At 40.5% G+C, this 15,926-nt stretch overlaps 1 protein-coding gene and 1 long non-coding RNA gene across 14 annotated transcripts in view; one reads left to right on the forward strand and one right to left on the reverse strand.

Annotated features, from left to right (window-relative positions):
- MAGI1 (membrane associated guanylate kinase, WW and PDZ domain containing 1) overlaps window positions 1–14,165 on the forward strand; it is a 481,615-nt gene extending 467,450 nt beyond the window's left edge. For 11 of the 13 annotated variants that reach the window (XM_082209201.1, XM_082209205.1, XM_082209207.1 and 8 more), the window contains 5 exons: window positions 3,903–3,993; window positions 4,136–4,196; window positions 5,417–5,563; window positions 6,245–6,383; window positions 11,251–14,165. In XM_082209201.1, the coding sequence (XP_082065327.1) occupies window positions 3,903–3,993; window positions 4,136–4,196; window positions 5,417–5,563; window positions 6,245–6,383; window positions 11,251–12,011 (1,199 nt within the window). In that variant the 3' untranslated portion in view covers window positions 12,012–14,165. Of the gene's footprint in view, window positions 1–3,902; window positions 3,994–4,135; window positions 4,197–5,416; window positions 5,564–6,244; window positions 6,384–9,285; window positions 9,375–11,250 lie in introns of all 13 variants that reach the window. The other 2 variants (XM_082209202.1, XM_082209203.1) reach the window with 1 other exon arrangement.
- LOC309525581 lies at window positions 13,414–15,677 on the reverse strand. Its single transcript, XR_014216440.1, has 2 exons — window positions 15,643–15,677; window positions 13,414–14,715 (listed from the first exon to the last, which is right to left on the reverse strand). It is a non-coding gene; the product is annotated as an uncharacterized lncRNA (long non-coding RNA).
- Window positions 15,678–15,926: the final 249 nt, after the last annotated feature.

Below are 15,926 nucleotides of genomic sequence, written 5' to 3' on the forward strand. Positions count from 1 at the left end.
TTAGGAAGCAAAAGGGATAAGCGCCTGTTGAAAAGAAGCTTTGTTTCTTCTCTTTAGATCACTCTAAAAGCTTTTCTATAGTCACGAGAGTGCTTGCTTTTTAGCTTCAGAAGATAGAACCAGATTGAGGATTTGTAGTCTTACGGACAGAGCACAGGACAGAAAGTTACATCGTCATGAGTTAGTAGGGTAGTATATTTATTCAGCAAGTTGCTTCATCATATCTTAAGATACTGTTTTGTTAGATGCGTTCTTATTTTGGAATGTGCTTACATATTCCAGATTCTCAGAGGCCCATAAAAGTTAAGGTATTTCATTTATTTCAGAATAGATGCTACAGAGAAAAGTACCATAATTCGGGTGTCCCTTGATCTCAACGGGATGGTGTTGGTGGGAAGGAGAATTTGTCTGGTCACCTTACTCCAACTCTGCTTTTACGTGCTGCAGAGTGATTAAACTGACACACTTCTACTTTTGTTGTAAACTGCCCATGGAATTCTAAGAAAGAAAGAAAGAAAGAAAGAAAGAAAGAAAGAAAGAAAGAAAGAAAGAAAGATTATGTTATATGACTGATTTATAAGCTTCAAAATCCATGTATATCCCTAAGAAACATATTTAGACCCTTGACTACAATTATCCCTGTCATGGATTCCAAGAAAAGGCAGATAACATGGAGGAACTTGAAAGTAGCGCTGTGCCATATTTTCTTAAATGTATGGCATCATATTTGGGGGGTGAAGCAAGGGCCTTTTAGAGTTCTTCCATGTTTTCTCTGAAATGACTTTGTTACTATTAGCTTTGTCTATGTGATGGGGGGGGGGTCATCAAACAGACATGTCACCCCTGTTTTCAAAAGCCCCCATGAACAATTGCTGAAAGGGCAGCATTTTCACAGACTTGAAATCTCGGATGGCTTCTGAGATTTGAACTTTATAAGTTTGATAGGTAGGGTATAAACATTTCAAATAAACTATATCTCCATAATCGTTGGATTTATTTACTTTGCTTCATTTATGCACCACCCATATACACAACTCTGTCCTCACGAGTGATTTGCAAACTTATTAAGAAGCCCAAAATACAATCCCAAAATGGTAAAACAATGAATCAAATTATTAGCAATGCAGCAAGGCGGAAAGAACTTAATAAATTACCTTTTTTTCTGGAATAGGCACAAATGTCCACTTGCCCTTTGGTGTAATGATACAAAATATAATTTAGAAGCATACATTGTTTATTTGTTACATTTTTACCCTGTTGTTTCTTCCAAATGGAGTCCACCCCTTATGTCAGAACTACTGGCACCTGCCCTATTAATATCCTTCCAAGTTGTAGAGACCTTGATTAATCAGAGATTTGACAGTTTGTATCTTAGACTTCTGAAGACATCGGGGGAAATTAACCTCTGTATTTCAAATGATTTTATTACACTATGCCAGAAGTCAATAAGTTGTCTCAAAGATCGATTCAGTTCTTTAAACAATTCAGCAGACTTAGGGTTGCAGCCAACTAAGATCTTAAAGTCGATCCCTTTAAATTAAAGACCACAATTTGGTCATGCCTATTGACTTCAATGGATCTACTCTGGAGTAGGACTGTCGCTGGATACAACCCTTGCTATTTTCTGAGACTATTCAGCAAATGTACCATTTTACTATACATTAACAAAATAGTCAGAGCTGCCAGTCTGGAGTTTTGCCAGTCAGACCTGTATTGTAACAAATATACATGTTCAATATACTTTCTGTTTTCAAGTCTGGAAACAGTAGAGAAAACAAGGATTTGTTTTCATTTGAGGCAAATATTATCCTTATTCTGAAATATTCATGAAATTTTTAAGAGACCAATTTTTGTAGAGAGTCCAATTTTGAAATTGATTGCATATCATGGGGCTGCTAAGATGCTCTCTTAATTAAACTGGTTCATATCCAACTAAGTTATACTCAGAGTAGACCCAGTGGAATTAAAGGGCCAAAGTTAGTCATGCCCATTATTTCAATAAACCATCTCTGAATAGAACTAACACTGGAGACAATCCCTTGTGTGTGTGCATACAAACCAATTCAGTTGTTGAGGACCTGAATTGCCTGGATATTGTAGGGCAACAGCCACCAAATGACTTCTACCATGGGTGTGGCCTAACACAAAATGGCTGCTGGCTCCCAAACAGCCGAAAAAAGAATTGTTGCAAAAACTTTTCATCACTAACATATAAAAAATACCTGCGAGTTTACTAAGGGCTGGTTGAGTCAATCATATAATTCACTTGATTTCTTTAGCTGATGACTGGCAGCTAGTTAATAAACTCATTAAAAAGCAGTGTGCTTGAGGTGCCATAAGATTCTGCATTTCTGATTTTCTCATCTATTCCTGCATGCCAGTGATGTTGCAGTCATGAAGTGAAGAACGACCCTGGCATTTCAGATCATGTACTCCGTAACAAGCTGCTTGACGTAGTCTGCCAGCCTCTGTAAAAACTAGCTGAACCTCTTCCTCTTTCAAAGGCCCCTCTTCTCTCTCTTGCATGCTACCATTGCAATGAGGTCTTAGTTCTCCTTCCTGGTGTCTTAGTTCTCCTTCCTGTTCCTAGCTCAGTGCTGTTAAGGGAAAGAAAGTCCTTCCCCCAAAGACCAGCGGAAGAACAGGCAGGCATGTCTCTATGTGTGTTTTTGTGTGGCTGCATGTCTGTTGAGCACTCACACGTGCCAAGACATTGGCCATGCCCTTGAAGGGTTGGCCAACAGCACCCCTGCTTTAGAACGGAAGAACAAAACACATTTTCTCATTCTTTACTATCATTGTTCATGGCATCCCTTGCCTTTACTATGACTTAACCAGTTTGGCTACAGTCACCTGTGTGGTTTTATCAAAGACACCATAATAATACATCAGACAAGATGATGTCAAGGACAAAATCACATAGGTCACCAAAGCCAATTGGATTAAGTGACTGTGGACTGTTATTTTTTAATAGTTTATCTATTTGAATACACACTTCCATAAAATATACCATAAGGGAGCAAGGACAGGGAGGGCAAAGAAAAAAAGAAGGGCAGTGATGGCTGCCAAACAATACCGAAACAGTGTGAGTGTTCAGCAAAGTATTTTTTCAACAACTTGGCTGTGTGCATGTGAATGCTGCTTTTGAAAGTGAATGTTGAAATTAGGGAGCGTTTGTCTCAACCCTTCATAGAATCAGCTTTTTTTTGTTTTTGAAAAGCAGCTCTTGAACATTATGAAGTGTAACAAATCCCTTTTACCAGCTGTATCATCAAGTCAACAGAAAGCTAAACATGCTGATATTGCTCAGTGTTTCTGTTTAAATCGGGAGTCAAATGGTGAGAGTGAGTCAAAAAGTGACAAAGAAATGTCTCTGGATATGCCAGAATGACAGCCTCCCCACCCCACTCGTGTGCTTGCAACCATGAGGTCTAAAACATCTTGTGAGACAAACTGAATATTAAAGATATCAGGATCACAAAGCATCAAGATCACAGGATCACAAAGCATAAAAAGCCCTAAACAACCAGGATAAAAACCCAGACATACAACTAAAATTGATGCTGTATGCAATTATGTGTTCACTGCCATGATGGAAGAAGGGGAAATTCCACTATTATTTTCATACATACACTAGTCCCCTCCCACCTTACTAATATATTAAGGCTTCGTAGGCAATCTGTTAACCAGTGTGGTGTTAAATAAATACTCAGTGGGGCAACCACTTATATAATTCACTGTGTGTTACTGGATTATGTGAGCTGGTACAAATCTTTGTTGGGCAGCGTGTTGTTTAAAAATGTATTTGATGACTTTGGGTTACTTTGGCCAAGGGAAAGCTGTGTGTGAATCATTATCACGAAAATAGCCTGCCTTACAAAGCGCATTGTTTTATTTTGCAGAATCCTCCAATGCAACCTTATTGACCAATGCAGAAAAAATTGCTACAATTACAACCACACATACTCCTCAACAAATGCCGCAGGAGACCAGGTCAGCCTAATGTTCATTTCTGAAAGTGTGTTGATCTTCTCTTTCCCCTTTTACTTCTCATGCATCTTCCTAACCATAACACTGACGCTGTTCTCTCTCCCTCTCTACTCCCCACCTCCGCATTCCTTATCAATTTGAACAGGAACAACGCAAAACCAAAGCAAGAGTCCCAATTCGATTTCAAACCACCCACAGCCTCACAGGTAAGGGTTAGGGTTTGTGTCATTTATGCTGTCCCTTGCATGCCTGCAGGAAATCTTTATTGCGGACTGGGGAACCAGTGGCCTTCTAGAAATTGTTCGACTCCCACTCCCATCACAGCTAGGGGGTTAGAGAGACTTGTACAGCAGCAACATCCAAAAGGCCACACTGCTTCCGCATCTCTGCCCTATGTCCTTCCTCCGTCTAGCTTGTCTGAAAAATATAAATCACCAATTAATGTACTCAAGTGCACTAATGGTGCCCCAACCATATTTGTAGTAGAGATGTGTTTGTAGCAGACAAAGCTTACTCATGATTGATGAGGAGGGTGGTGAATATTCTGTGATGATACTATTCATGGTGTGTTTGCAAGATTGCTTCAGTTTCACCATGGTGATAAGTTGTGTTCCAAGCCCTACATTTAGAAGGTAAAAACTCAGCGTCGTAAAAGATCCCTAGAAGTAGCTCCCTTGTCATCCCTTCCATAGGTGGTTTTGTGCATGTTTCATTGACTGTTATGGCCTCACATATCTGTTACCTCTTCTGCTGACAATTGCCATAGAAATTGCTGCAATTGTTCCCTGTTGAGTGCTAGTTTACGATATGGAAAGGATAAAGGAGGAAGACATTTTTGTATCTTTCTTAGCTATGTATTCCTCAATATATAAAACAATAATAATTAGAAAACAGGATATATGATGTACCCGCAGTATGCCTAAGGATCACATAGGAGACTTCCTAGCAAGTATAAGTACAGTGGTACCTTGATTTACGAACTTAATCCATTCCGGAAGTCCATTCTTAAACCAAAGCCTTCTTAAACCAAGCCGTGCTTTCCCATAGCAGCAGGGGACTCAATTTACAAATGGAACACACTCAACATGTTCTGTTTCCAAGGCAAAGTTCACAAACCAAAGCACCTGCTTCCGGGTTTGCAGCATTCTTAATCCAAGTTGTTCATAAACTAAGCTGTTCTTAAACCAAGGTACCACTGCAATGACTATGTAGTTAACTTCAATTCTGTATGCAGAATGAGATTAATAAAGAAAGGTCACTGTCGTTTGCTCTTAATTTGGGATCCTAAATTGGGTCTTTAAGAGCAGATAGATTCCTTCTGAAAACAAGCCTGATGTGATGCACTTTTCGTATTAACCTAAAAATAATGATAATTGTAATCTCTTTCAAATTGGTTTCAAACTGCCTCTTATTACTTCCCTTCTAGCCGGACCAGGATTTTTACACAGTTGAGCTTGAAAGAGGAGCCAAAGGGTTTGGCTTTAGTCTACGAGGGGGCCGAGAATATAACATGGATCTCTATGTGCTGCGGTTAGCGGAGGACGGTCCTGCTGAGAGATGCGGGAAAATGAGGGTATGTCTGTAAAAAGAAAACATTTTCCATGAGCTCCCCTTTTCACTAGATCTAAGAAAAGTCTGTTGGGAACCAGAATCTCTGCCCCCAGCTCCCGGCTCTTTCTCTTGCTCTGTTTGGGGGAGGTGTGGGCATGGGGAAAGAGGATGGTCTCTAGGTACAGTGATTTTTAGGGCCCTGAGAGAAGCTTCATGTGTGGCCCGTTATAGAATGGACAATGCAGGAATGCTGTGCCATACAGTTCTCTGCAAAACCATCATATGTTTGAGCAGTACTAGTATGTACAGTGAAAGCAGTGCTTTTGGTTTCTGCCCCCTCAACCTTCTGGGGCAGATTTGGGGAGGGTGGAGGGCGCATGTGGGAGGAAAAGAAGGGAAGAGTTCAGTTGTACAAGCAGTTGTATTCAGTTGTGCTAAGGAAAGAAACAATTATCTGACCTTTAGAAGACAGCCCTGCATAGGGAAGTTTTTAATATTTGATGTTTTACTGTGTTGGGTGTTTTGATTTGTTGGAAGCTGCCCAGAGTGGCTGGGGCAACCCAGTCAGATGGGTGACATAGAAATAAATCATCATCATCATCATTATAAATAATTGTGCTAACAGAACAAGGGCATTGGACATTGCCCAAATTCATGTTCTTCCAGCATTTTTCTTTAATCATGGATTGTTTTGTTACGGCAGATCGGTGATGAAATCCTGGAGATCAATGGAGAAACCACAAAAAACATGAAGCACGCCCGAGCCATAGAACTAATTAAAAATGGTGGCCGCAAAGTTCGCCTGTTTCTCAAACGTGGAGATGGCTCTGTACCAGAATATGGTGGGTCAAACTATGAAAACATTCCTTTTCTTCCTCCTGGCATCACACCATGAATGATATGTCTCAAGATCTGAAGCGGGGATTCTTTTCTGTCCCCCACCCCTCTCTCTTTCTCTCTTTTTTTCCACCAGTGTCTTACCAACCTTGGCAACAAGTGGCTTAATTGCCTCACTTGTGCTGAATTTTCTCTACACATTTTCATCCTTTGCTTGCTACTATGGACTTTTGTGGGGGCACAGTGTACAGGCAAGATCATCTTCAAAGCAGTATTTTTTGGTGATCAGAGAGGGCAAAAAAAAACCCCCAGAGAGACAAAAACAAAAACCTTACTATCCTGTCCGACCAAACAAGGAATGTTTCTTGAACTGTGCCAAACTCTTTCTCAGCGGATGAATTGTTTCTCTCGTCTTCTGATCAATGCAGAAATGGGAATCCTGTATTATACTTCTGAAGCTGTAGCCTTTGTTTGGCTTTTGTCCTTGGCTGTTGTCTGTAACCGTAGGCATGAATTCCAAGATGGTGTCTGGGCTTTTACTGTCCCCTTATATTTATGTAAATATTTATAAATTTATTTTTTAAAAGTATGCAATACAATATATATATATAAATATAAATATACACACGCACTTGGACCCCTGCCACCTTCTTTAATGTTTGTTCGTTCACAACTGTGTAAGCTATGAACAAATTCAATTTGCCATTCTCAGTGTTTTGTCATGTCCGGTGAGATCACATAAAATTTTCTTGCCAAGGGTTTAAAAACAAATAAATAAGGTCAATGTTAAATGACCCTCTTTTCCCACCACTGTATTTGAGTTCCCTAGGTAGAGGTTTTGGGTGGCTTAATATTGTATATAATGTTACGCTGTCTTATTTATTTGAGATAATTATTTGAAGGTATGCCCTGGATTGTGGGGTTTTCCCCAGCTATATAACAGGTTTCCAACCAGTTATGAGTTATAAGCACATAAATGAACAGAGATATCCTTTATGCTTCCCCATATTCGGGATAATAATATATCAATAAATTATATTCCTTCCATCCCAGTGTGGGAAATTACAATGGTCCCAACCAGTCTCCCTTTATTGTCCTTCTCCCCCCCCCCACAAGCTGAATGGAGGAGGGGTTGGTTGGTTAGCACAAGGCCACATGTGGATGGGAGCGTCCCACATTTTAAGGGTCACAAGCTGGACTTTTTAGAGTAAATTTGCACCAAGTTGAACTGATCTTATGAATGGTTGAGCGTGTGTCCAGGTGTCAATCTAGCTTGTCCTGAAAAGTTGAGCTTGAGGTGTGAGGAGTTACAATCTAGGCCAGCCCTCGTCAGCCTTGTGCCGTCCCAGACATAGACTAGAACTTCCTTCATCCCTGATGGTTGGCCTGGAGGAGACATGGGGGGTACCAGGAAGGCTGATCTAGGCCCGTAGATCTAGGCTCAAACTGTTTATAAGGCCAGGTCTAGAAACACAATCGCCTCAAAAAGTCAAGCTAACATGTTGACGTTAACATGGTTTAAAAAACAACAACTTGTGAGATTCTTCCCTGAAGGCAACACAGAAATGAGTTCTTTCCACTGTTCTGTCGGAGGCAGCCAGGTGCTGCTTTGGCGTGAAGTAGCAATGCCGCAAGCGCTGGGATGGGATTTTTTTCCTTACACACAGAGAGAGAATGTCAGAGGAAGCTGTAAGGCTGCTTGCGGACACACTGGAGTGCTTTTCCCCAAGCTGGGCTGGTGTTGATATCTCCACTAAACACCCCACACTCCAATTGCTAATTATTTGTTTAAAAAAGGAACAGTGCGAATGTATCAAACATAGGCTCATCGTCTATTTTTATTTATGACACACTCAAGACCGTGCACTCAATTGCCCGCAAAATTACACTGGGCCCGAATAGCCTGGCTGATTCCACTCTATAAATTCAAATCCATTTGTAGTACTTAATGAATCGAAGCTCTTTTGTGTTTGCAATTCTCTTGTACAAACCACTCTGTTAGCCATCTTTCAGCAGGACTAAAGTTGTGTAATGTTCTTTCTTACTCTGTCTTTTCTTATGCTCTTTTGGCTGTAAAGTATTGTATCATATGTTAAGCATCGTAAATATATCCTGGGTTGTTTTTTTTCCTTGGGGGGGGGGGGGAAATATTGCTTCACATCTTCAAGAAAGTCTGTTGCACCGAGGATGAAAATCCCAACACCAGGGCATGGGGTGGGGCAGCTTCTTTTATTTTCTTTGTCTTTTGGCTGCACGTAACAAATGTTAATCACGTAACCAATTCCATTTCTGACCAAGGGGCTTTGCTGCTGCTGCTGCTGCTATGTGCTTGTAACATTCGGGGGGCTTAAGGCATCTACAGTTCGCTGCAGTCACTAACAAGTTGCTTCGAAAAAATAATATGTTAGGTTCCGATATTTTTCTGACTTGATTGGAACGTGCTTCTCTAACGAGGCTGTATATTTTTGTAATGAGTTTTGTACTTATTTTTAACGTTGTGATCTTTCGTGGGCTTCTTTTTGTCGTTGAATGTTAACTGGTTTTCCTCTAACATTCTGTCTCACTTTCCAATTATGTCTCTTTCTTCTCCGTCTTTCTCTCTCTTCCTCTTTTCCTCTCTCTCTCTCTCTCTCTCTCTCTCTCAGAATGGATGCTTTAGTTGTCTGGGTTACCTAATCACCTTTTTTAAATGTTTAATTATAATATGTCGCTTTAACAACTGCTATCTCTGCAGCCTTATATCTGGGTGATCCGGACTTGGGGAAAAAAATAAACTTTTCTTTATTCTAAGATAAAAACAAATGAAGATTTTTTTTTCTTTCCTCTTTATTATAGGGTATCTAAACATTCTACTTTTCTCTTTCTCTTTCTCCTACTTTTCTTGGTGCCGGGCTCTTCCTTCCTCAGCGATGATACCTCCTAATATCGCTGCATGTATGAGAAATGACAAGCTCGGGGAGTCTTGCTTCTACCTTATGGGCCATAATCAAACTACGGTTTGTAGCTAAAATCAATACTAGGTGTTTCTGTGCTGTGGCCTAATTCTCTCACATTGCTTTCCGCTTTGCTATACTTCTGTATACACGGCAATTCATTCTGAGCAACCTGCAGTTCCTTGAATTACTGTAAGTACACTGAGCAACACGGTCTCCTACTGCGGACCACAAGATACCAAAATAAGTTGGCATCAATAGAAGAGAAGAACGTGGTCCTCCATATTTTTATTTTTTTGAAAGCCAGCTGATAAGATGAAACTTGAACATGGTTTCCACCTAGAAATCATCAAAATAATGGCCTGCACAAAACCAAAACTAAGCTGGTTGAGCAAGACAAGAGCTCACATCTCAGAAGTTTATTTAATATACAGGAGGAGAGAAAGAAGAGTCTTGGACTCTAAAGCATTTGGTCATTTTAGTTTTCCTAAAACACCTGTTGGGCACATGTTGGGTATCTTGATATAAAATCCATAAAATTGTCTTATAGAAGACATCTGTGTATATATAAATAACACACACCCCTCAAAGCAACCTAACTGCAATAGTTTGTCATTTTTATAATAAACAATTCACAACCATCCATTGCAAATGATGTATCAAATTTTAAAATTCACTCTAGCACCAATTCTTTGCTTTTCATATTGCCATTACAATGTCATTGAGCTTACATCATGTACATTTGTTGCAAAGGAGATTTTAATATTCCTAAGAGCTCCATTCTGCACATCTAAACAGCTTTCCATTGCTTTAATAAGATGAGATCCTGTCCTTCTCCATTCCCCATCCTCCTTGCTGCCTCTCATTGTGTGTGTTTAAGTTGAGTCATTGTGGCAAAACCAAAATTGTTCCCACCACACTTCCATGATATATTGAAACTAACTGGAGTTAAGCTGTATGCCTACTGTTTCCAAGAATAGGAACGCAAGGGTCATAGTATAAACGCTACGCCATTGAAATCTGTATCTCCAAGGCACATCACTCAACAAGATGTTTGTACACTTAAAAGAAAACCATAAGAATAAAACACTAAGCTTTCCAAGAAGAGCGTTTCCTCCCTGCCTCCCAATTTTTCCTAAAACAAATAAACACACTCCTTTTGTTTAACAGACATTTAACACAGGGAGGTGGCAAAAAGGAAAGGAAAAGGATATGGAGATATTAATTGGATATAATATTATTAATTCTAAAGGAATTAGGGTAGGGAAGGGCCATAACTCAGTTGTGAGGAGCATCCTTGGCATGTAAAACCTTGCAGAACACTCAGCATCTCCAAGCAGAGCAGGAAATACAGTGGTACCTCTGGTTACAAACTTATTTTGTTCCGGAGGTGCATTCTTAACCTGAAACCGTTCTTAACCTGAGGTACCACTTCAGCTAATGGGGCCTCCTGCTGCCGCCGCGCGATTTCTGTTCTCATCCTGAGGTAAAGTTCTTAACCCAAGGTACTACTTCTGAGGTAGCAAAGTCTGTAACCCGAGGTACCACTTTATAGGGCAAACAAAGACTTCTGTCTAAAACCCTGGGGAACAGCTGCCAATCATTGTAGGTAATACTCAGCTAGACGGCGTATACTTGGCATAATATGTAAACATATTCTCATTTGAACCTGAGAAAGTTTAAAATTCCCCCACTCCTGATGTAGAGGAGACCAGAATCTGGCCTAAGATGGCCCCAGCCAGGACAAATGGCAGTGCTTATCTCCAGCCCTCAGCCTTGGTGGTTTCTCTGAAATTAACGAACGCTTCAGTTAGTCTCCTACTGACTGCTTAACAGTTGTTTGTTTTTGTCACTAATGAAGCCTGAGGAATGAATGACTGGTGTCAGACTCTTAAGACGAAGGTGCCGATACCAAACTTGTTTGTTGTCTTTTTTTCAGACCCCAGCAGTGACAGGAACAGTCCAGCCACAGGTTCACAAAATGTATCGGAAGTGAAAAACATGCCATCTGACAGACGACAACACTCATCATTGGAGCCCAGTTATCCACCAGATCTTCACAAATCATCACAACATGGAGACAAGCGGATATATGTTAAGGACCCAAAAGGCAGCAGAGAGTTTGGCAGACAATCTAATGAGCACCACACATGGAATGGAACTTCTAAAAACAGCAATAGCATAGCAGGCAGGAAAAAAGACAGGTCCCCAGAAGTCAGGAGAGACCGGCAACCGGAGAGGATGGTGGTGATCAATGGACAAAAACGGAAATCTCCCGAGAAGAGGAGGGAAGGGACCAGGAGTGCTGACAACACTTTGGAGAGAAGGGAAAGACACGAGAAGAGGAGAGACTTTTCTCCAGAGACACGGAGGGAGAGGTCACCAGCCCGCAGGAGGGATGGCTCACCAAGCAGAAGAAGGCGGTCGCTCGAAAGGCTTATGGATCAACGAAGGTCACCTGACAGGAAGAGGGAGAGCTCCCCCCCTGAAAGGAGGGCAAAGTCAACTGACAGGAGAAGGGAGAGGACCCCAGAACGGAGGAGAGAGAGGTCTCCTGACAAAAGGAATAGAGATGATAGAGTGGGTTTCAGGGAGAAGGAAGAGCGCGCTCTAAAATACGACACTAATAAAAATAACAGGCACCCCCCTGAGCAAAGACGGCGACCCTATAAGGAATGCAGTACTGACCTCAGTATCTAGTGGGTTTTGCAAGCTCAAGATACAACTGCGGCCTTTCCAGCATTCAGCGTTCCCAAGAGTGCGAAGGTAGCAAACTGGGAATCCATTTTAGTTCCCCACATCCGATGCCTCCAACAGCAACAGTGCAAATGAAATCTAAATCATGAGAGTTTGTGCAAGTCTTGTGCCTGGTTTATGACAACATTAAAGTATTTTCCAATGTATTCATTAAAAAAAAGTCGCCAAATGTTAGTCTTGAAGGATTATGAAAGTTGTGTTCTTCCATAATCAGTAACCATAATGAGCATAAAACCTTTCATTGATAACTTTTTGTTTCATTGTTGTCCCTTTCCTAGTTACTTGGAGGGCGAGCCAACAACAGTTAAGGGTTTTATGACCAACCACACTGATTTGCTCTCATTGCGATTCACTGCAGTGATGTTATGTAGGATTTCCTAAAGGATGGGTTGGAGGAAGAGTGTTCTTATGAAGAGTAGGTTTATAATTAAATAACCGAGAACTACTGTGGTAGAAGGGTGTGTCCCCCCCCCTTTACATATAAAGAACGTATTGCTAAAATAAAGAACTATTTGAAGAGACTACTATTAGGATGAAGGATATTTATACAAATCCACACAGCACAAGATGTTAAAAGGAATTTATAGTGTGTTCCATGAACAATATGTACTTTTGGGTCTCCTTTAAAAGGAAGCAAGGTGGCCAAGGACTGGGAGCCATTGTGTCACACATGGGATCAACCATCTTTTTCTTTCTTTTTTTTCTATCTGGACACTGAATATTTCACAAAGGCAGCACCACTGTGAGTCTTCTTCGACTGGGCGGATGAAACGAGTCTGGACAATATCATTTGTCTACTCTGAAGGGAAATTTATATTAGTTTTGGTTCCTGAGTCAAGATGCATTTTGAGGAACAAACGCTCCTTTCACAGACTGGGTTTTAATGCCTTCAGTTCAGGCTATATGTTTTTATTACTATTATTGCCAAATGGAGCTGCCTCTCTAGGATTCTGTTTTTTGTTTTGTTTCGTTTTTCCAATTTGCTGGTCCACACTTACTTGAGACAAAAGAAGTGCATTTGCAAAGGAAATGTGATGTGTCGAGGACTGTTAAAAGAAGCAGTGGCTGGAAAGTTTGGCTATGGGGTTTCAACACCAAGTATATGCTGTACTTCTGGACTGTAAAGAATGGGGAGAAACCAATACAAGGTTCTATTTTTTTTAATGGCAAGTTTGTGTGGTAGGTCTGCTGTAGTACTGATATGAGATATTAATGGATTACTGCCTAGCTGAGCCAAAATGTTTGCCATTACCATTGGACCACTAAAGGTTTAAAGACTGCTGCTTTTTTTTTTTTACAGTGCATTGATGTGTACATGTATACTGTTTCACCATCTTTTACACACACACACACACACACACACACACACACACACACACGTAAGGATTACAAGTCTATCACTGTTGTTGCCATGGTACTGTAAAGAAAAAGGAAAAAAAGAGATGGCCAATCATTGTGTGTACAGAGTTTAAATTGTAATTAATAGAGCCTGTTGAAAACAAAACAAAAAAACTGTTGCCTTTTTTCTTATATAAAAGAGACTTTATGACAAAATTTAGCTGTGGGGAATGTGCTAAGTGTTTATATTTCTGGGGAAAAAATGGAACAAATTGATTCATGAGGATATATTTTAATGTAAACTGAATCAGGTATGTAAAGCTGTTTTAAACAGGAGACTGTATAAGTAACTGAAGCTTTTGTTGGTTTGAATATCATATCTTTCCTCATGGTTGGGGGGGAGGGGGCTGCCTGTTTGACCCTTAGGCACTTGTGTGCGGTCTGTGTTCTTCTTCAGTCCTCATTTCTTGCAGTGTGCTATAGTCATAATGCTCTCTCTTCTGTGTCGATGAAAAGCAGTCTGTGGGCCAATCTTTTTTATAAAACACTATGCATATATAAATACTACATTGTTCATAGCTTTATTTGACTTAATCGGGTTTATACATGACATTAGTTATAAGTAGATGTGGACTTTACCCAGTATAAAATTCTTTCCTTGGGATAAAACACAATGTATATGATGTAGCTACTAAGAAGGAAAGAGTCTGTGAATGCTATTTTTATTATCAAATAAAGATTTCCATACAAAGTAAACAATATGGCTGTAGTGGTAAGATGAAGAAAGTCTGCGGTACGACTCGCCCAGGTTTGCCCTGCTCTCCTTATATAGTACTTGACGAAAGAAGGATGCAAGACTCCCTTAGGAGGTACGAAGAGGTTTGTATGTGGGCATCTTGGCTGAACCAGTGGAAGACCAGCAGAGTGTGTAGTTGTGTTCCCAAATCACATCAAACAACAGCTTTAATAGCCAGTGGTAAGTGTAAGGGCCATAGGTCAACAGTAGAGTGTCCAGGGTCATTCCTGGCTCCAGGGCTGTCTGAAAACTTGGAGAACTCCTGCCAGAAGTCAATTCTGAACTAAATGAACCAATGGCCTCGCTCAATGAAAGGCAGCTTTCTAAGTTTCCTCTTGTATGCATTTTCCTTTCTTGGGTTTGTGTTTTAGTGACTTTCTGACTAGGATCCCTAATCAGCAGGGCAACGTCTCAGTTGATCTTGGATCCATCCAGTATACAATGGAGTTATATTGCTGGTGCGAAGAGGTCTAAGCAGTGCAACCTGCCTGGGGAAGGACCACATCTAAGTCCCTTTGGAGAAAAAGCATGGCATGAGTGGAATAATGAATTCGACCACACATTTAAATATATTGGGTTGGCTACAAAGCAGTAATTGTGTGACAGTTTTCTTATGATTTTATGAGCTACACTGATAAAAAGGTCAAAGACTCATTCAAATGCTGATGGTTATTAAGAGTAGGTCCAAATGATTATTCCTTTTCTTTCACATGGAGGAAGGAAGATAAATGAAGCCCTGATGGACACATGCACCCTGTAAGACAGTCTAGTCATCCACTTCTCCCATAGAGGTAGCTTCTTCTTTCTCAACACAGCTCTAATTTTATAACATTCAAAATTTTAAAGTGGTTTTCATCCAATATGTCAGAGCTGCTGTTAGTGGGGGTTAATAAAATAAAGTTGAAATACTAGGTATGTCAAGGTAATTACTCTCTGTGTATGAGTGCATTTAGAATATTGCAGGCTGATAGCATTGCTTGATGCTATTTTTTCAGTCCTCAAGTTTTGCACAACTGGGGTCACAATTTGCTTTTATGAAATATGTTAAGCATGCTATAAGCCCAGGAAAGATCTTTTCTGCATCTTTCAGGCCTCAGTCAGGGACTTTACTCACACCCAAACGTTTTAAGTGAACTCGTCTCTTAAGATCCCTATAAACTTGTTGCCCAACATTAAGATGCTGAAATCATGACATTTCCAATAAAGAATGATTCTTCACAACATGTGAGAGTAATTCAAAGAAGCGGGGCCTAGCCTAAATAGAAAAGCACTTGGGATAAGGCATTCCACAACTTGGTGATGCCAAACACTGGAATCTTTTTGTCCTCAGAAGCACCTTAGCTGGCAGAAGGACACACAGAAAGGCACATCCAACTAAACACACAGGGTGGATAGAGCCAAAAAACCAAGGAGATGGTCCTTAAAATATTCTGGCCTTACATTAGAGACGGGGGATCCATGCCCTCCAGGTGTTGACATCTGGAGGGCTATAAGTTCCTCATTCCCATCTTAACAGTCTGGGACTGCAGCGATGGTATGGTGAAGGACCAGAGCTAAGTGCTTTGCATGAAGAAGGCCCCAGGTTCAATCCCTGGCATAATAACAACAACAACATTTATTTATTTATTATTTATACCCCGCCCATCTGGCTGGGCTTCCCCAGCCACTCTGGGCTGCTTTCAACAAAAATATTAAAATGCAGCAATGCATCAAACATTAAAAGC

Source organism: Podarcis vaucheri, assembly GCF_965113315.1.
Source record: "Podarcis vaucheri genome assembly, chromosome: 2".
NCBI lineage: Eukaryota > Metazoa > Chordata > Lepidosauria > Squamata > Lacertidae > Podarcis > Podarcis vaucheri.